The 21,450-nt window shown below is 42.2% G+C and overlaps 1 protein-coding gene across 1 annotated transcript; it reads left to right on the forward strand.

Annotated features, from left to right (window-relative positions):
* Positions 1-466: 466 nt before the first annotated feature.
* On the forward strand, positions 467-7,080 carry LOC123449159 (ATP-dependent Clp protease ATP-binding subunit CLPT1, chloroplastic-like). Its single transcript, XM_045126264.1, has 6 exons — positions 467-724; positions 884-919; positions 1,002-1,111; positions 1,994-2,173; positions 6,516-6,643; positions 6,722-7,080. Exons 1-6 carry the CDS (start codon positions 516-518, stop codon positions 6,752-6,754), a joined length of 696 nt encoding a protein of 231 aa, XP_044982199.1. The 5' UTR covers positions 467-515; the 3' UTR covers positions 6,755-7,080.
* The last annotated feature ends 14,370 nt before the right edge of the window (positions 7,081-21,450 follow it).

Here is a 21,450-nt window from a genome sequence, read left to right on the forward strand (position 1 = left end):
TTTTGCAAGCAGGAGGGCTTAAGTAGACGTGGAGTTTGTGCACCTAATCATGTGAACATTAAAGTAGTAAAAATAAAAAACGTTTGAAAAAACTACTTTAAGAAATGTTTGCTATGCGAGCAAAAATTCATCAGAAATCACATTGATGGAAGGTGTGATAGAAAAAAACAAAATTGATGTTGTGAGAATGTTAGTTCCAAAACGCATTTCGAAGCTTTTTTTTGCCTTGACTTTCATGAATATGATTTCGTTATGAAATTTTACACGCACAACTGATACTTCCTCTGTATCTGAATAATTGTAGTTGATAAAACTAGACTAAAAATTCAGATTTTTTTTAATTTTTTCTTCTGTTTTTAGGATTGTACTGTTTACACCAGGAGCATTTGAGCTCAGGTGTAGAAATGACTAAATACTGTATTTAACTCGTCCTCTTGCTATACCCCTAAATAAAACTATCCTCTTGCTCTATCTCTTCCCCTATCCCGCAGAAACCCCGAAAGCCTCCGCCCGCCATGGCGACCGCCGCCCAGGTCGCCGCCACATTCCTCTCCTTCCTCTCATGCCCCCGTCACCACACCGCTCCCTCTCCTTCCGCCTCCTTCCTGGTGACCCCGGTATTGCCCGCCTCGCTCCGGGCCGCTGCCGCGGGGGGCCCAACCCTCACATTCGGCTGCCGGGGCCGTCGCGTCGCCGTCGCCGTCGTCGCTCAGCTCCCTACTATGTAAGGATGATCCATAATACTGCGACCACTCAACAGTTTGCTCCTGACAAACATTTCTGAACTTGAGCTGTTTTCTCCATAGCTACTTTTGCGCGATATGATTATTGTATTTTCGGATCCTGTGACGAGCTTGATTCAGGAATTGTTTTTTCTTTCCAGGATTCCGGAGCTAGCTAGCGGGGAGAAGAAAATCCGGTAAGCTATAATCCCCTTCACATGTCGCCATCTCGTGCCTATACACGGAGCTGACATGGGGATTCACTGCACACAATCACAGGTGGTCATCGAGGGCGGTGCGATCATTTGCAATGGCAGAACTGGAGGCACGGAAGATGAGGTACCCAACCACAGGCACCGAGGGGCTTCTTATGGGCATACTCGTTGAAGGTGAGGCACAACCACGTTTGATCTTACATTTCCGCCCGAACATATGCTTATCTGCTATACTTGGTGTTTGTATAAGCAACTTAAGTGTGGCAAAGTAGTTGTGAACTGTGGTTGCAAATGGGATAAGATGAATTGGAAGAGAATGAACAATGATAGATTTTCTCCAAAAAGAAAAACATTATAAAGAATAATTGAGGCGTTAGAACTTTGAAGAATTTGGAGATTCCTTCTCAGAAAGATACTAGAAGTAAGTCTGAGCTATTGATTTCTTGTTTATCTAGTACTCCCTCCATCCGGAATTAGTTGACCCTCAAACGGATGTACCTAGTAGCACTGAAATACGTCTAGATACATCCGTTTGAGCATCAACTAATTCCGGACGGAGGAAGTAAGAAACTAAGAGTATCTATGACTGTCTGATGAGATTGGCTTAAAAGAAACTAAGAATACTTTTTCGTAGTTTAAAAGAAACATATCAAAAAGCATTGCGTACACTACACCATTATTTATAAGGCGTCCTGCCTTGCATGCTTAGGCGGCAAGTAGCCCTGGCAGCGTCTTGCAATTTTGCCTGCTTTAGGCGCTTAGCCTTGGGCGCTTAGGTGGCAAGTTGCCCTGGTAGCGCCTTGCAGTTATGCCCGCTTTAGGTGCTTAGGCGTCACTCAGGTATCAGGATGGTTGGTTCTCGCCTTAAGTCGCCTTATAAACGATGCACTACACATGCTCCGATGCTCAACTGCTGTTTTAGTGGACATCTAAAGATTGCTGATACCATAATTTAGCATGATATTGCCATATGTTGAGCTAATATTTGCTGTTTATCACTTTTCTACATTGCTATGCCTATTTCGATGCACTAAACTACAAATTTGTTGCTTTCAGGAACTAGTGATGCGGCAAAACTTATGCGTGCTAATGGAATCACATTGCTCACGGTGCGTGACGCGGCAGCAACAATACTTGGGAAGTCAGAAATGTTTTACTTCAGTCCTATGCATCCACCATTGACAGAATCTGCACAGCGTGCCCTTGATTGGGCTGTAAACGAGAAACTAAAATCAGGTTATTTCCTTCAAAATATGCTTCCATTATTGTTCATTACTTGTGCTGAAAAGATACTCAAATTCTTCTCTGTACTCTCTAGTAGACGGTATCTGATTGCGCCACATGCTTGTTCTTACTGTTATGGGTCTTAAGTGAGGAGTACTGCTTTTCTTGTTTGGAGAATAAGTAGTGTTGGCATGTTATTTTCCATAATGTCTAGTCTACGGAAGATTAATAAAGATGTCTAATATCATATGTTCACATTGCATTTATGTTTAATGATTTTGTCTTGGGTTTAACACTAAGATTAAGCTTATCTAGGCATAGAGTAGGAATGTAGGATACTGTGTTTACTACTTTACTTCTGCAACATTTTACATAGTAATGTGTTTCTATACGATGACTATATGCTACCATCTCCTACAATCTGGATAGCAAATACTTAAATTGGATAGCCATGCTTTTAACAAATCAATCATTGCATGCATGCTACTACTTCAAAAATAAAACAAGTAAAATGTGTTACCATATAGGCTTATGGTTACCACAGTAGATCACTCTAAACTAGGTATATACTATTAGGCCACTCTATTGGGAACACGATGATTCATGTAGGACATATTTCATTTTGTTCTGTTCCACTACATTTTCCTCGAATTTAGTCTTCTTGTGTAGTGTTGGTTTACATTTATAGAGCCATAACTATCAACGCTCCGTCCAAAATAGAAGTGCATACAATCTATAGATTAAAGATCAGACCAACCATGCACAATTGTTTTTCCTCAGATATGTTATCTCTCTATCATTTATATAATTTACCTCATTTCCCTTATGAATGTCTATCAGACCATTAGGCTATGCGCACCTGCTTACCTGCATCTGTCACATAAGAGCACGAACTAGGTTTAAATGATGAGCAGAAATGCTGCAGTGTGCAGTATATTTGATTTCATTTCTGGGGGTCTCTGAAATTGTTGATTTGTGACAATGATTTCAAGCTTTTGTGGGGAGAACATACTGACGAGAATCGAAACTATCTTGACACTGGGCCTGGCTCGTTGAGCTAATATCTAGATATCATTTTTGTATATGTATTTCTTTATAGGTCACATTACAAATCAATCACGCTTCTCTCAGATGTTTGAAAAGTGAGGGTATTTTCTTACAGCGACCCTGAGAACCATAACTACACACTATGGAGTATGCAATGAATAGGATTTTTATGGTTGGACCATTCGATCTGCATGACCAATCCGAGGACAACATGTGTGCATGACCATGTTGCCGTAAGTCTATTGTGGGCTTAGCTATAATTTTGTGCCTCTTGAAGTCCTAAAAGCAGCCTGTGCCCACTTTATGTTACTCATAGGTCCCAAATGGCGAGAGCATAAGTCAATGTGGCCAAACTTTGGTTCAATATTTGGTCTCTTTGACAAGAATATGCATTCATTTGGTTTGTTGCCAAAAAGTTGCTAAGATCTATTCACATCATAGTTGCCGGATTTGCAGTTCGTTCGTTCATGATTCGGGTTCGGGATTCGCAATTCACTAGTGCCTATGAATCGAGTTTGATAGGGGGTATAGGTCTCCGGTTTGTGAATCGGGTGACCGTTACATAAATTCGATGACTCCGATGGCTGCGATGACTCGGATTCTGAACTCAGTATAAGCAAAATAATAATAATATACGACTGCCAAATGGCATGAAACAATAGAGTCACTACTAGAATAATGTTTAGTTCATAATCAACCACTGGACTGTTTGCAACCAGCTTAGCAGCTCGATTACATGGCTACATGCATAATGTCATAATGAGTTGAATACTTAAAAACCAGAAAAATGCACATATAAAAAATACTAGTAATGCGTTGTTGACTGTTTGTGCGTATATAAGCTCTTAATGAACACCCGAATCACTGACATAACAAATACCAAAATCTGATTAGAGACGAATGAAGGGAAACTTCCCACTTTGAGGCCGCATGCCGGAGTGCTTAGTCTCATCCAACCAGATTCATTGTTTTCTCCAGAAAGCCCGAGCCCCCAACTCCACCCCATCGTCTTCTCCAAATTTCAGACCTTCTAATTCCAGATTGCCATCTGGTGGACTGCTCTGCATGCACCAGGGCCCCCGTGTAGAAGCTGCAGCGAGTACCATGTAGGACACATCGCCTTACCCGTGATGGATGCGATGCAGAAGGTGCTGCTGCACGGAGGCGACTCATCGGATCCGACATCTTCATTGTCGTCATGCCGTCCACCACATCTTGGCTGTGAATTTTTGTTTAAAAAGACTACTTGCCTAATCGAATTGACAAAAAAGACCATCTCTGAATCAAATAGACAGAAAGGACCGGTTGGGCCGTGGCGGCAGGCGCGCCAGCCGACATGTGGCACCTGCCGCCACTTGCTTAGGTGGCAGCCATCGTGGCACAGTTTTCTCGTCCGTGCGACGGAACGGAGCAGCTCCTGGGACCTGCCGCCAACATGCAAGGCGGCATCTTCTGTAGCTATTGCTGCTGTTTTGACTGGCGTGGTGGCAGTGCTACCGTGGCTTAGCTTGGTTCCTGTGCACGCATGGCAGATAAACATGATAACCCTATACTTCTGACACAAAGATAGCTAGCACAAAGCTATAGCATTACTTAATTAAACATGCATGCGGGGTAGGAGGGTAGCGGCAGGGCCCATCACTATAGCTATGCCATGTTGCGACTCGCATAGCTTAGCATTTTCTGTAATCTGGGACTGGCCGCCTTCCTGCATGGCGACAGGGCCTGCCGTCTCCAACCGTGGCGGCAGGTGCCACGTGTTGGCTGGCGCGCCTGCCGCCACGGTCCAGCTGGTCTTTTCTGTCCATTTGATTCAGAGGTGATCATTTTTGTCAATTTGATTAGGCAAGTGGTCTTTTTGGACAAAAATTCCTTGGCTGTTGCCGTCGTGCACCGGCTACATGCATGCGCCGAGTCGAGTAGCTGCTGCCCGCCCACTATGTCTGCGCCGAGCGCCACAGTTCCGTAGCCACTGGCCGCTACAACAAGGGTTGAGCTGCTGCACACATGCCCGCACCGGGTTAGCCAATGATTTCATATTTTGGGTTTATTTTGAGTTCAGCGAATCTGGCGCCGGTTCGCTACTGATCTGAGCAAATTTGAACCCTGTTCTAGATAAATCTTTCGGAATCAGGGTTCAGTAGCTTTTGTACGAATCCGGCAACTATGATTCACATTGGCATGTCAGTATTCTTCACAAAGTTGAGCAAACCAAAGTGGACAAGTTTTGACCAGACTTTGACATAACTTGTTAATTCAATGTCAGTATTAAGCAAGCAGCCAAGGACACCTTCACTGAATAACTGAAAACATGCCAGTTTTCAGCAAGCATAGGACCATACATTAAGCATCAGACCAAGCCATGTGTTACTCAATAACCTGCAAATGCATAGGATATGCTGTAAAGCCTACTCCCACCATATTAGTACCAGTTTCCTCTAATAAGTTGAGTTTAAAAACATGCTGGGTGTGTTAGCAACTCTGTCTGCAACAAAGTTATATAAAAAGTGCTCTGATGGTATTGCTCCTGCATTGATAATCCTATATCTAGAATTAGCATCCAGGAGTCCTTAACACCACCACGAACTTCTTAGCTTGACAACTCCAGCTCGGCATTCATGAGATGACATCTTCATAGTTCATACGCGCAAGACTGTGGGGTAGGTAAAGATTATATATAGCTAAGTCTGTTGTGAGAATTGAAGGGGTTGGAGGTCCTTTTTTCGTTAAGATTATGTACCTCTCCAGACATGCCACTTATGATCTGCGTGTCTGAGAAGGACCTGGAACTGAAGTCGTGTACGTTTGGTAGGTATCAGCTACAGTGCTAGTCTAAAATTGCATCAAAACTCTTGCACAAAATGACTGTCACAGGCCATACTGTAGCTATTACAGTTTCTAATGCTAGTATTTCCCCTTTTTTTTTGCGATATAGTAGTATTTCCATTTCTGAATCGGTTTGTTGCTACATGTTTGGGTCTAACACTATATGAATAAGATCATTTAGTTCAATGGGGTCTAGGTATTTATGGGGTCTCCCTTCTTAAGTGCGCTATGCTGTCCTGTTGGTTTTATCTACGACTTGTGAAGTGCACTATGCACTATTATTAACTTTGTGCTCCTGAACCCTGATTGCTGATTCCCTTGTATTTTTGGTGACCGGGTAGCACTGTTCCTAATCTGTGTACGCGTTTCAGCGTGAATGGAAGTGTTGATGCATTTCTTTCTTGTTTTCTACCTGCCCATGTGAAATACCATATGTTTATTCCTTATTCGTTTTGTTTAGTGAGTTGAATTCTGACTTCAGGTGAGGATGGGGAGGTAACGGCCAACCATTTGTTCCTGGCGATATGGTCAGATAAAGAGTCGGCTGGTCATAAGGTTCTGGCTTCCCTTGGTTTTGATGATCAGAAAGCCAGTTTGCTGGCCAAAACGGTAATGGTCTAATTCCTCGTCGAGGTAGATACTTCACAGGGTTCATGCTTTCTCAAACCTTTTACCAACCCTCTGCAGGCAGGAGAAGAGAAAGCAATGAGTCCTAGATAGCAAACCGAGCAGCCGGTTTATGATTGAACTTCCCTGAGGTTATGTGTTCACATGGCAACATCTAGACACTAGTTGGCGGCTGGCGGCTGCAGTACCATGGACCCACATTAAGTTAACTTGAAGAGATTGCTTCTATAAGTTTTAGGGGTTTTAAGAGATTGGCTCGGCCGAATCCAAATTTGTGCTCCCACCATTGCCAAACGCAGTACATGTAAAAACATCACGATGTATTTTCGGACGAACACGGTTTTGTTCCACTCTCAGCTAGTTTGTTGGACTGCCCTTCGGAGACACTTTCAAAGATTCAGATTCTGAGTTCATCCCCACCTTCAGAGTTTCTGTTCATTCTGAATCCTAACAAACCAAACGCATTTCATGGAAAGCGACTGCTCTGCGCATCAATGTAGAAGGTTGACATGTGACACATCTTCTGCATCCCTATGACACGCCGTGTGGAAATATTTATAAGATATGTTATGATGTGTTCTCATCATTCTAAGCAGGGGAAGGGGAGCTTTGCCCGCTTTACACCAAATGTGCAACACGAGGTTGGTAGTACCCGGCACTATGCTTCGATTGCAAGGACATCTACCTTCAAATCTTTTACATTGTATATTGTTTTCACCCTGGCTCTGCGCATTGTTTTCGTTCTGCTTATTGGCCAAGAACAACTAAGCTGACAGTGACTATCGGGAGGTTATACATTGTATTCGCGGACAGGGAGGTGTCATGGCTCGACACTTAGCATGTACATACTGGAAGCCGACGCCATGTTGGTGTGTGTGTGTGGTCAGGTGGGCTGCCCCATTCCCGGGCTTAGGTTTCTGCTCCCAGGTCCTCATCAGGTAGCATCAATTCTATCTGCCACCGACAGGGATCTGAACCATCCCGGGGACGATGAACAGGACCAACAGGAAAGGAAGAAGCGATGCGATCTATTGGAACTCCTTGCGTGCCAGCAACTGCATGAACACTTTCAAATTTATGGGGCACTGCTTACTATCATGGCGCGTTTACCTACTTTTTGGGCATGTCTTTTCGGATGGACCATATATATCGGAACCAGCCCTTCGCGTTGCTGCCGCATATAATGGCATTAAATCGCATGTTTCAGCATGGAACTCTCAATCTGTAGTTCTGTACGACTTCTGTGGTTGGGAGTGTAAGTGCACTCCAAGCCTCGTGCTCGCTCGCTAGCTAGGAATATATATTCAACTATGTGTGGCAAGTCTCCGGGTTAACAAACGATCAAGCAAAAAGTTGTGTGCAGCCTACGTGTTGGCCATTTTCTTTCCGTGTTGAAGCGTGCAATAGTCTGCTAGAGTAATGCAAGGCCATCTCTATATATAAACAAACACGCAGATTTTCGCTTCTCCGGCGCGCTTTATCGATTGTTTACTCTTTCGTGTGTGCCCCACTCCACTTTGTTTCCTTCGAATGTTTGCATCAAAAGGCATGTGCCCCCTTTATGTTGCCCACTTATATAGTACTGGTATTAGAGCTCCCTTGGTGTAGGAAGAGATAGCAATATTTCGCCAAAAAAAGAAGAAGGAAGAGATAGCAATAGCATGCATCGCTTGCTTGTACCGATCCGTGCTTTTTGACATGCAGCACCAAAGATTGCCAATACAATTGTAGCATATCCTTCCATTCATCCATGCATGCTACTCCATCCGTTCCTAAATATAAGACCTTTTAGATATTGCACTATGAGCTACATACGATGTACATAGACATATTTTAAAATGTAGATTCATTCATTTTGCTCCGTATGTAGTCTTCTAGTGTAATCTCTAAAAGGTCTTATATTTTAAAACGGAGGGAGTATTATTTATCATCTTAATAGCGTCGTCTTGTGAGTCAGGCACCTGCTGAGCCGTTTCTTGATGCCTATACATGTGTTCTCTAGTCTAGTCTCCTCCATTACAAGTATAAATCCAAAGTGGTAGGACCAAGAGACGTATGGTGTGAGTACCTCACACAATAACCCTCGGGAGCTAATCACTTTTCTTTTTTGAGGGGTAGCTAATCAGGTGCTAACCCCAGATCTCTTGGGGAGCTGCGGGCCACTGGCCACCCTCCTGGTCTCCTCCACACTGGACAAATCGACCGTCGTATCTCTACTAGTTCTCCGCCATCCCAAAGGTCAAGGAAATGCATCCACGACGAGTGCGGGAGACTAGTCCTGTAGATATGATAGCTCATGCCCGTGCACGTCCAAAGCTGATGCTCTTTCTTAGGTCGTTTGACTACTGGCACTCCACGGGATACATGGCGTTGGACCACTCACTGCCAGCGCTTAGCCTTTTGCAATCTCGATCCGCCTAAGTTTCTCACGTGCCATCTATGATCTATCTACGTATCGGACGCGTAGGAGCACTGTAGTGCTGGGAGTTGGGAAAGTCACGTAGGTTCTCCTTCCTGCGCCACATTAAATTCACTGCCAGTGGAGGAGAGTGCAAGTCCGGTTCTGGTCCGGCAAAGTCGTGCGCCCCAGGTGCTCATTCCTGTGGCGCTCTTCGTCCAATCATTCAGTTATCTCAGTCTCAGGATATGCTCTACTACTGCTACTCCCAGGACCGGGTTTATTACGGGTCTTCGTATTTTGAGCCAAATTTTAACCATCTGCATGACTAACAAAATATGCTTCATGTGCTATAAGAAATATATAACTGAATTTGTATTCGAAAGAGGATTCTAACCATATGATTTTTGCGACGTGTAATTTATATTTTATTTGTAGAATTATAGTCACTGTTTTGACCTGAATACGAGGGGATCTTATAAACCCGGACTGAAGGAGTACTACTCCCGCCGCTGCTGCTACTTGTTGTGGGGTGGTAGATGTATGAGCTTCGCTTAGTTCGATCTACTATAGACTATAGTTAGCAATGCCTTGCTCGATCGATCACCTCCATGGAAATATATATAGTAGTAGTAAGATGAGTTGGTTTCAGTTAATGAAGTCAAGGAGTTGTACATGCATGTGCTAGTCTGATATTCTTCCATTGGGCCTAAAAAACTGTGAACTGTTCTTTTTTAGTACACGCCGCGCACACTTCAGTGCCAGTGATTAGATTTTTCCAACCTGTGTATGCAACAGCGACATAAAAGAAATGGCGGAAATTTTTGGCGACCATTCCATGAGAACATGGAAAAAGTTGGGCACATATATGTAGTAGACAACACGGCCATGTTCATGACCAAAAAATAGTAATATTCCCACGAGTATATGATAATGTAACTAGTTGTCCGTACCGACGACGAGCCTGGCCTTATTATTGGACATACTCCTTGGGTATCCATGAGGGGGCTCCATTTGTTTGCACTGGCTGTCGGCAAAACAGATGGTCTACGTACCTGCTGTATTCTGATCGAGCTGACATCTTGTCACTGAAACCCATTACCACCCGCAGGATTTCTGGGAGGAGCTACTCCCGACTCACTGAAAGCAATAGAGAAATAGGGGGAGAAGATGGCCCACGTACTCAAACCTCAGCTAGATTTTGGGGATTCCTATGCGCTGACCGCACGAGTGCAAGGGGAGAAAATTTAAGCAATTACGTATGCCTCTACCTAAGAGCAAGTACAATAGTATAGCCAGCTGCTGGCTATAAGCTATTGCCATGTCATCTATAGCCCATCTTATAGCCAACATGTACAATAGTTCATTACAAAAGTGTACTACTTCTTTATCATATGGTCCACCTTTCATACTCACAAAATGCCTAGGAGCACGTGCTAGAGCTGGCTCTTAGCTAAGAGCCCGCTTACCTTCTCTCTCCTCTTCTCTTTCCTCTAACTAAACAAAAATATATTAGTTTATTCCTTATAGCCAGCTGACTCAGCTCTATTGTACTTGCTCTAAGCCAATGCCACTTCTGTCTTCGTACTCCCTTTGCATATACAATGCGACGATTTTAGACCTTTTCTTCTTCAACACCCCCTCTAAACACATCGACATTCACAGATTATCTCATACCTCTTCATAAAAAAGATAGGGTAGTCTTATTTATAAAAGATGTCGCCCGCCCGTCTATGGCGATACACCCGTGTATGTACAAATAAGTATGCCCAACCTATCATAGGCGCGGCGAGCAGATTGCATGCTTACGGGTCATGCTGCACTAGGTGGCCGAACCAGACATGCGTCGCGCCACACCGTGTGGCCAAGTTGAAAGTTCTCTTATATAAAGCAAGCGCTCGCGAGGACACATGAGAATTTATGTCTAGTCACGTTCATCATATTAAGTTGATTCACGTTCCCTACTTTGATGATTTGATATGTGGGTGGACCAATGCTTAGGTGCTGTTCTCACTTGAACTAACAACCTACTTATGATTACCCCTTCTCGCAAGCATCCACAACTACGGAAGAAGAATTAAGAATAATCTAACCATAGCATGAAACATATGGATCCAAATCAGCCTCTTATGAAGCAACACATAAACTGGGGTTTAAGCTTCTATCACTCTCGCAACCCATCATCTATTTGTTACTCCACAATGACTTCCCATAGGCCCATAACATGGTGAAGTGTCATGTAGTCGACGTTCACATGACACCACTAAGAGAAGTAACAACATCCATGTCATCGAAATATCGAACGAATACCAACTTTGCATAATTACTTATAACAAGACTTCTCCCATGTCCCGAGAAACAATAATTACTACTCACACAACATCAACATGTTCAAGATCAGAGGTGTAATAATAATATTTAAGGATATGAACATAATGTCTTCCACCAAGTAATCCAACAAGCATCAACTACAAGATGTAATCAACACTACTAGCAACCCACAGGTACCAATGTGAGGTTTTGAGACAAAGATTGAATACACGTGATGAACTAGGGCTGGAGATGAGATGGTGCTGGTGAAGGTGTTGATGAAGATTGGTCCTCCCACGAAGGAGGAAGCATTGGTGATGACGATGGCTTCAATTTCCCCCCTCCCAAAGGGGAATTCCCCCGGCAAAATCTCTCTGCCGGAGAGCAAAAGGGCCTCTGCCCATGTTTCCTCCTTAATACGGAGGCGCTTCATCCCGAAAGATAACTTATGATTTTTAGGGTATAACACACCATATAGGAGAAGATGGCCGCGAGAAGGCCAACTGGGGCCCCAGAAGTTATCAGGGCGCGGCGAAGGGGGCGCCCTGATGGCTTGTGCCCAGTTGGTGGCCCCTTTATGGTATATTTTTGGCCCAAAAATTCTTAAATATTTCAGAAAAATTCTCCGTAAAGTTTCAGGTCATTTGGAGAAAGTTGATTTTTCTGTCTTTTTCTTGGTTTCCGGGTCAAGAATTCCCGTTTTCAGATATTTCCCTCTCAGTGATGCACCTTGCATATTCGGAGATAAAAGACATAAGAATTGTATTATAATAATGGATAATGTACATGATCAACACAAATATCAATAGTAATTCATGATGCAAAATGAGCGTATCAACTCCCCCAAGCTTATACCTCGCTTGTCCTCAAGCGAAAGCCAAGCACGAAAATAATGACCACATGATTTGAGAGAGAGAGAGAGAGAGGTGTCGATAAAAACAGAATACGAGCATGAGAGCATCATGAATATTAACATAGCAGCAAGTATTTTATCATGTAACCTCTCATAAATAAGTAACAATCCTTTCACAACTCTGGAAGTATGAAGTATAAAATTTATTGAAAATCAACAAACTATGTTCTCAGTCATTAGGGCAACCATATTTCATCATAATCCAGAGGAGAGTCTATGTAAGAGCTTTATTTTTGGCAAGTTCACATACTCAACTATCATTTAATCTTTTATGATTGCTCACATTCAAGGCATATTTTTGGAGCTCATGTTTTCGTAGGACACATAGGAAGATAGGGGCTTAAATGATTTGCCACCCAACTTACTTATCTCAAGAATAATGTCAACAGTAATAGATGATGATCATCTACATCCACTTGGATATATAAATTTGAATCTTTCCTCAATACATGATGTTTGCCACTATAGAATTATTAGGTTGGAAGAGGAACAAACTTTAATGACTCAAACACAGGGTTAAACTCCTGAAAGTAAAAGATAGACCCTTCGCAAAAGGAATCAAAGGTTGTCATGAGCTTTTAATTTGTTGGATATGCGAACTTTTAATGCAGTTGAACGTCACTTTATATTGCCCCCTATGATAGCAAACTTTATTATGCACTTTGTCGCTTTTATTTCTTTGCCATCACAAGATCGTACAAAGCTTATTTTCCCTTGCAAGAAAAGATCATACATATTTAGGAGCAATTTTTATTGCTTGATGTATCGATGACAACTTACTTGAAGGATCTTACTCAATCCATAGATAGGTATTGTGGACTCTCTTGGCAAGAACTGAGTTTCAGGGTTATGGATGCACAAGTAGTATATCTACTTGGTGCATAATTTTTGGGCTAGCAAAGGATCTAAGGCAAGCATCACATGTTGAAGGATCCAAGACCATATAACTTCTATGTGAATATAAACTACCATGATCATTATGTTGTCTTCCATGTCAAACATCAACACTTGATCGTTATATAATATTTGGTGAAGGCTCACAATCATAAAAGATGTCCAGGATAGTGTATTTATATGTGAGTCTCCTCTCCTCTATCATAATCTTGCTTAGATTGCAACAATGACAAATACTATGTTTGTTTACTATCAACAACTTTTATCACTTATACCATTTTTGTGTGATGTCATTACTTCTCATGGGATGAGCATATGGTCTCTATCTTTCTTTTTATTGAAATTCTATGATGATGGGTGCCCATGGGTAAACCACAAAAACTCAACTAATCTTTATTATATATCCCGCATACTCGATTACAAGGATAGATGGAACTCAAAGCAAAAATCCTAAGCAAAGCAAATCTGAAATTTATTTCTCTAAATCACGAAACAACTAAGGATTGAACTAAAATAGAAAATAATGACGGACGTGATGGTGATACGAAACCGGGGCACCTCCCCCAAGCTTGGAACAAGCCAAGGGTGGTGCCCATACCCAAGTACTCAAGAGTCCTCCTCGGGTGATGGTGGTGGTGTAGCAGGAGTGTCCTCAGTACTCCATGGTGTAGACTCCCCGTCATAGATTTTTTGTCTCGGGAGTCCTAAAACCAGCAGTGAAGCTCATCATTTGAAACCTAGATTCATACTCACAGTTTTGACCTTGGAGTTCATAGGCTTGATATTGGAGGTGATTGATCCGATCTTGAAGGTTAGGGAGAATATCCCCCACATTCTTGGTGTACAACTTGTTTTCCTGGATGAATTCCGTGATCATGGAGTGGTTAGCACCGAGACCATGCTCCATCATCCCTTGGCACTTGAAGATCTCCTGTTCCACCGCTGCAAACCTGGCCTTCTATCTTCCCTCCTTCTTGGGGCCTTGAACATCCCGGATGTGAAGCACCCCCTCATGCATCTCAATGGGTCAAGGATGCTTCATCACCTCCGACATGTAGGGGTTGATGACCTTCTCGAAGAACTTGTCCTTGGAAGGGCTTGGTGAAGTCATGGCGATCTAAATCTGTCTAAAAACAACTCGAAACAAGAACAAAGGAAAATCTCGCGATGTGGTGGTCAAAACACCCGGGAGTATATATAATGATTTTTTCCACGTAAGAATACATGCTCACGAAGTATTTGGAGTCCGGGAGGCGCATGAGGTCCCCACAAGCTATGAGGGCGCGACCAGGGGGCCCCTCTTAGCTTGTGCCTCCCTCGTGGGTCCCCAGGACTCCGTTTTATTTTTAATTTTTTCTAAAATACAAAAACAAGTATGTTTTTTGTATTTTTTGGAGTAGGTTTACTTACCGCACCACATACCTTTCCCTTTTTAGGTTTCTCGAGTGTTTCGAAAGACTTCCTTTATGTGCTCCTCCGGTGTTATGACTTTGATGAATAGTTTCCTCATTAATGGGTGTTCCTGAAATATAATGCTTGGTTCTTTGCCCATTCACCACTCTTGGATTTTTTACCTTTGAAATTATTGATTTTTATAGCACCCGAGCGATAGGCCTCCTTGAGAACATAGGGCCCTTCCCATTTGGAGAGGAGTTTCCCTACAAAAAATCTAAAACGAGAATTGTACAAAAGCACTAAGTCTCCTACATCCAATTCTCGTTTTTGAATTCTTTTTCATGCCATATTTTAAAATTTTCCTTAAATAAATTAGCATTTTCATAAGCTTGTGTCCTCCATTCATCGAGTGAGATAATATCAAGCAACCTTTTTTCACCGGCAAGTTTAAAATCATAATTAAGTTCTTTAATTGCCCAATAAGCTTTATGTTCTAACTCAAGAGGTAAATGACAAGCTATTCCATAGACCATTTTATATGGGGATATCCCCATGAGATTCTTATAAGCGGTCTTGTAATCCCACAAAGCATCATCATGTTTCCTAGACCAATTCTTTCTGGACCTATTGACAGTCTTTTGCAAAATTAGTTTTATTTCATGATTGCTTAGTTCAACTTGACCACTAGGCTAAGGATGATAAGGTGATGCAATTCTATGGTGAACATCATACTTATCTAGTAGTTTACAGAAATCATCATGAATAAAATGTGAACCACCATTAGTATTAAATATCTGGGGGCACCAACCCTTGGAATGATAATATCTTTAAGCATTTTAATAGAAGTGTTATGATCAACACTACTAGTTGGAATAGTTTCTACCCATTTAGTAACATAATCAACAACATCTATAATATGAGTATATCCATTCGAGGAAGGAAAAGGTCCCATAAAGTCAAAACCCCACACATCAAATGGTTAAATAGATGTAATAGTTCATAGGCATTTCCTGACGTTTACCAATATTACCTAATGTTTGGCATTCACCACAATTAAGTATGTACTTACGAGCAACTTTAAAAAGAGTAGGCCAATATAAACCGAATTGTAATACCTTGTGTGTAGTTTTGCCACCAACATGATGTCCTCCGTAGGCCTCCGATGACAATTCCTTAGAATTTGCTCGTGCTCATGCTCAGGTATACAACGCCTAATAACAACATCTACTCATTCTTTATAAAGATGTGGGTCATCGCAAAAGTAATGTCGTAAATCCTAGAATAATTTATTCTTTTGTTGATAGGTGAAACTTGGTGGAATATATTTAGGAACAATGTAATTGGCATAATCTGCATACCAAGGAGTACTATGTGAAGTGTTTATAACAACATGTTGCTCATCAGAAAAATTATCATCAATAGGTAGTGGGTCATCAAGAACAGTTTCCATCCTAGACAAGTTATCTGCTAGAGGGTTATCAGCTCCCTTCTATCAACGATATGCAAATCAAATTCTTGGAGTAGTAACACCCATATAATAAGTCTAGGTTTAGCATCTTTCTCTTCCATAAGGTACTTCATAGCAGCATGATCAGTGTGAATAGTTACTTTAGAATCAAGAATGTAAGGTCTAGACATATCACATGCAAACACAACTGCTAAAAATCCCTTTTGAGTAGTAGCTTAGTTTCTTTGAGCGGTGTCTAGGGTCTTACTAGCATAATGAATAACATTCAATTTCTTGTCTACTCTTTGCCCTAGAACAACACCAACAACACAATCACTAGCAACACACATAATTTCAAATGGTAGGTGATGACCCACAAGTATAGGGGATCAATCGTAGTCCTTTCGATAAGTAAGAGTGTCGAACCCAACGAGGAGCAGAAGGATCTGACAAGTGGTTTTCAGCAAGGAAATATCTGCAAGCACTGAAATTATCGGTAACAAGTGATTGTGTGGTGAGATGATTCGTAGCAAGCAACAAGTAACAAAAGTAGCAACGGTGCAGCAAAGTGGCCCAATCCCTTTTGTAGCAAGGGACAAGCCTGGACAAAGTCTTATAGGAGGAAAAACGCTCCCAAGGACACACGGGAATTTCTGTCATGCTAGTTTCATCATGTTCATATGATTCGCGTTCATTACTTTGATAGTTTGATATGTGGGTGGACCGGCGCTTGGGTACTGCCCTTACTTGGACAAGCATCCCACTTATGATTAACCCCTCTCGCAAGCATCCGCAACTACGAAAGAAGAATTAAGACAAAGTCTAACCATAGCATTAAACTAGTGGATCCAAATCAGCCCCTTACAAAGCAACACATAAACTAGGGTTTAAGCTTCTGTCACTCTAGCAACCCATCATCTACTTACTACTTCCCAATGCCTTCCTCTAGGCCCAAATAATGGTGAAGTGTTATGTAGTCGACGTTCACATAACACCACTAGAGGAAAAACAACATCCAACATATCAAATTACCAAACGAATACCAAATTCACATGAGTACTATTAGCATGACTTATCCCATGTCCTCAGGAACAAAAGTAACTACTCACAAAGCATAATTATATTCATGATCAGAGAGGTAATGAGTAGCATCAAGGATCTGAACATAAACTCTTCCACCAAGTAATCCAACTAGCATCAACTACAAAGAGTAATCAAAACTACTAGCAACCTTACAAGTACTAATCGGAGTCGCGAGATGGAGATTGGTTACAAGTGATGAACTAGGGTTTGGAGATGAGATGGTGCTGATGAAGATGTTGATGGTGACGAGTCCCCTCCGATGAGAGGAGTGTTTGTGATGACGATGGCGACGATTTCCCCCTCCGAGAGGGAAATTTCCCCGGCAGGATCGTCCTGCCGGAGCTCTAGATTGGTTCTGCTCAAGTTCCGCCTCGTGGCAGTGGCGAAACCACGAAAAAGCTCCTCCTTGATTTTTTCCTAGACGAAACCCTTCATATAGCAAAAGAGGGGAGCCAGTGGGCCAGTGGGCTGCCCACAAGCCCTCATGGCGCGGCCTGGGGGGGTGGCCGCGCCGTGCAGGCTTGTGGGCACCCCCTGGTGCCCCTTTGGCACTTCTTCGGCCCAGTATTTTTGATAAATCGGAAAAAAAATCATCGTTGATTTTTACAGCGTTTGGAGTTGTGCAGAATAGGTATCTCAACTTTGCTCCACTTTCAGGCCAGAATTCCAGTTGCCGGCATTCTCCCTCTTCATATAAACCTTGCAAAATAAGAGAGAAAAGGCATAAGAATTGTACCGTGAAGTGAAATAACAGCCAAAGAAGCAATAAATATAAAAAACATGATGCAAAATGGACGTATCAACTCCCCCAAGCTTAGACCTCGCTTGTCCTCAAGCGAAAGCCTAGCTCAATAAATATGTCCACATGTTTAGGGAGAGAGGTGTCGACAAAACAAGATACGAACATGCATGCATCATGATCAAGATCAGAACAGCAATACCAACATATAATCTCTCATGCTAAAGTGATAATTCCTTCACAAGGTAAAGCATGGATCAAGAACCTTACCGAGAAGTAACAACCGATAGCCTTTAGTCATTGAAGCAATTGCAATTTATCACAACATCATAAAGAGTCAAATAAGAGTTTGTAAAGCAAATCCACATACTCAATCATTCTTTCGTTCTCTACAATTGCTACAACTCACGTGGTACTCATGAGATCAAAGTTTCAGCTGGACACAGAGAAAGATAGGGGCTTACAGTTTTGCCTCCCAACTGCTTACCTCAAGGGTAATGTCAACAATAATAATTCATGAATACTTACCTCCAAGTTGACATATGAATATAGATCTTTCCCATGCATATGACGGTAGCCAAGATAAAGGCGAAATAAGGAATTGGTGAAGATCACCATGACTCTTTCAAGGGCAAAAAGTAAAGGTGCAAGATAGGCCCTTCGCAGAGGGAAGCAGAGGTTGTCATGCGCTTTTGAGGTTTGGATGCGTGTCCTCTTAGTGCGGAGGAATGTCACTTTATATTGCCTCATGTGATAAAGAACTTTATTATGCAGTCTTTCGCTTTTATGTCTTCCTCATCACAGGTTCGTATAAAGCTTATTTTCCACACACTAATAGATCATACATATTAGAGAGCAATTTTTTATTGCTTGCACCGATGACAACTTACTTGAGGGATCTTATTCAATCCATAGGTAGGTATGGTGGACTCACATGGCAAAACTGGTTTGAAGGTTTATGGATGCACAAGTAGTATCTCTACTTGGTGCGGGAGTTTTGGCTAATATGAGGTGGAAGCAATCGTCACATGCTAAGGGATCTCTCATAATATAACATTGTTCAGAGCCAAGCAAACACAATTCATTATGTTGTCTTCCTTGTCCAACATCTACTTCTAGGCATGTAATAGTTTAGTGTGTGTTCACAATCATAGATGGTGTCAGAGATGATATATTTATATGTGAATCTCTCCTTCCTTATCACTTCCTATTAATTGCAACAATGACCAAGGTCTACGTTTGCCTACCCTCAACAAGTTTCAATCATCATCCTTTTTATATGTGAAGCTATCACTCCCCATAAGATCATTACATGATCTTTCATGCTTTTGTTCTATTCGCACTCTTTTGATCATGGCAAGAGGCAAAGCCCTTCAACTAAGACACTCTTTATTATATGGCTCACGAGAAAGAATACATCGGGGGTGACACAAAGCAAAGCTCAAGACTAAAACACTAAGACTTTTAAACTACTAGAGAAAGAGAAAACTGAAAAGGAAAACTAGAACAAAGGTAAAGGCAAAAGATGTGATGGTGATACGATACCGGGGCAACTCCCCCAATCTTGGCACAAGCCAAGGGGATTGCCCATACCAATGCTCAGTTGTCTTCCTTTGGTGGTGATGGTGGTGGAGTTGTTGAAGAGGTCTTGTGCTTGTTTAATTTCCACTTGAGCATAAAATTCTGCTCCCTCAGATCATCATTTTCCTCTTCAAGCTTCAACACCCTTTGGCATAATTCCTGCTTACTCTCCTGCAAGAAACGGGAAGGGATAAACAAAGTCTTAGGCTTCTTCCTTGAGTCAGGGAGGCTCGACTTCTTGAACTCCACATGCGTGTGTCCAGGTTGAGGTAGAGGAGCCTCCTCTTCATCGGAACTTGTTTGTTCCTTCCCCTTGGGATCATAATCTTCCTCCTCATCAGTGGTCCAGCCATAAGGATCCAAGTCCCCATAGACTTTGGGGTCAGCAAGGTAATCTGCCACATAGCTTCCCCCCTCTGAATCCTGAGAAGACATCTTGATCTAGATCTGCGGCAGAAAACAGGCTCGAAACAAAAAACACAGGAAATCTGCGTGATGCAGGGGTCAGACCAAACGGGAGTATATATGATGATTTTTTCCAGACCAGAAGGAGTACCGTGCACGAAAACGGAGTCCAGGAGGCGCACGAGGTGGCCACAAGCCCCCACGGCGCGGCCATGGGGTGGGCCCGCGCCGTGCAGGCTTGTCGCCTCCTCGTTCACTTTTCGGACTACTTCCAATTTTTGTATTTTTTCAAATATTCCAAAACGGAGAAAATTTCGTACTGGAAAAGTTTTGGACTCTGTTTTCTTACCGAATCACATACCTCTTCGTTTTCGGAGTCTGAAATAGGCTGATAAATATCCCTTAGGTATTCTTCCAGAGTTATGGTATTGATGATATTGCTTTCAACATTTATGGGAGTACCTCAGATATAATGCATGATTCTCTGCTCATTTACAACTCTCGGACAATTACCTTCCGTGTTGTTGATCTTGATAGCACCGGAACGATATACTTCCTCAACAACATAGGAACCTTCCCATTTAGAGAGAAGCTTGCCTGCAAATAATCTTAAACGAGAGTTATATAGCAAGACATAATCACCTACGTTTAACTCACGCTTTTGTATTGTCTTATCATGCCACCTCTTAACCTTCTCTTTGAACAGCTTGGCATTCTCATATGCCTGAGTTCTCCACTCATCAAGCGAGCTAATATCAAATAACCTCTTCTCACCGGCAAGTTTGAAATCAAAGTTGAGCTCTTTGATTGCCCAATAAGCTTTATGTTCTAGCTCAAGAGGTAAATGACATGCTTTCCCATACACCATTTTGTACGGAGACATGCCCATGGGATTCTTATAAGCAGTTCTATAAGCCCACAATGCATCATCGAGCTTCTTAGACCAATTCTTTCTAGACCTATTGACAGTCTTTTGCAGAATCAGTTTAATCTCTCTATTACTTAGCTCTACTTGACCACTGGACTGAGGGTGATAGGGAGACACAATTCTATGGTTGACATCGTACTTAGCAAGCGTTTTATGGACAACACCATGAATGAAGTGTGAACCACCGTCGATAATTACATATCTAGGGACTCCAAATCTAGTGAAGATAACTTCTTTCAGCATCTTGATAGAGGTGTTGGGATCAGCACTACTAGTGGGGATAGCTTCTACCCACTTAGTGACATAATCAACAGCAACTAGGATATGAGTATACCCGTTGGATTTTGGAAAAGGTCCCATATAATCAAAGCCCCATACATCAAATGGTTCAATGACAAGTGAATAGTTCCTAGGCATTTCCCGACGTTTGCTAATATTACCTATTCTTTGACATTCATCATAAGACAAGATGAACTTACGGGCATCCTTGAAGAGAGTGGGCCAATAGAAACCTGATTGCAATACCTTGTGTGTAGTTCTATCTCCCGCATGGTGTCCTCCGTAGGCCTCGGAGTGACACTTCTGTAGGATCTGGCCCTGTTCATGTTCAGGTACACAACGTCTAATAACACCATCTACTCCTTCCTTATAAAGGTGAGGATCATCCCAAAAGTAATGTCTCAAGTCAAAGAAGAA

The sequence above is a fragment of the Hordeum vulgare genome, chromosome 4H, assembly GCF_904849725.1.
Source record: "Hordeum vulgare subsp. vulgare chromosome 4H, MorexV3_pseudomolecules_assembly, whole genome shotgun sequence".
Lineage (NCBI taxonomy): Eukaryota > Viridiplantae > Streptophyta > Magnoliopsida > Poales > Poaceae > Hordeum > Hordeum vulgare.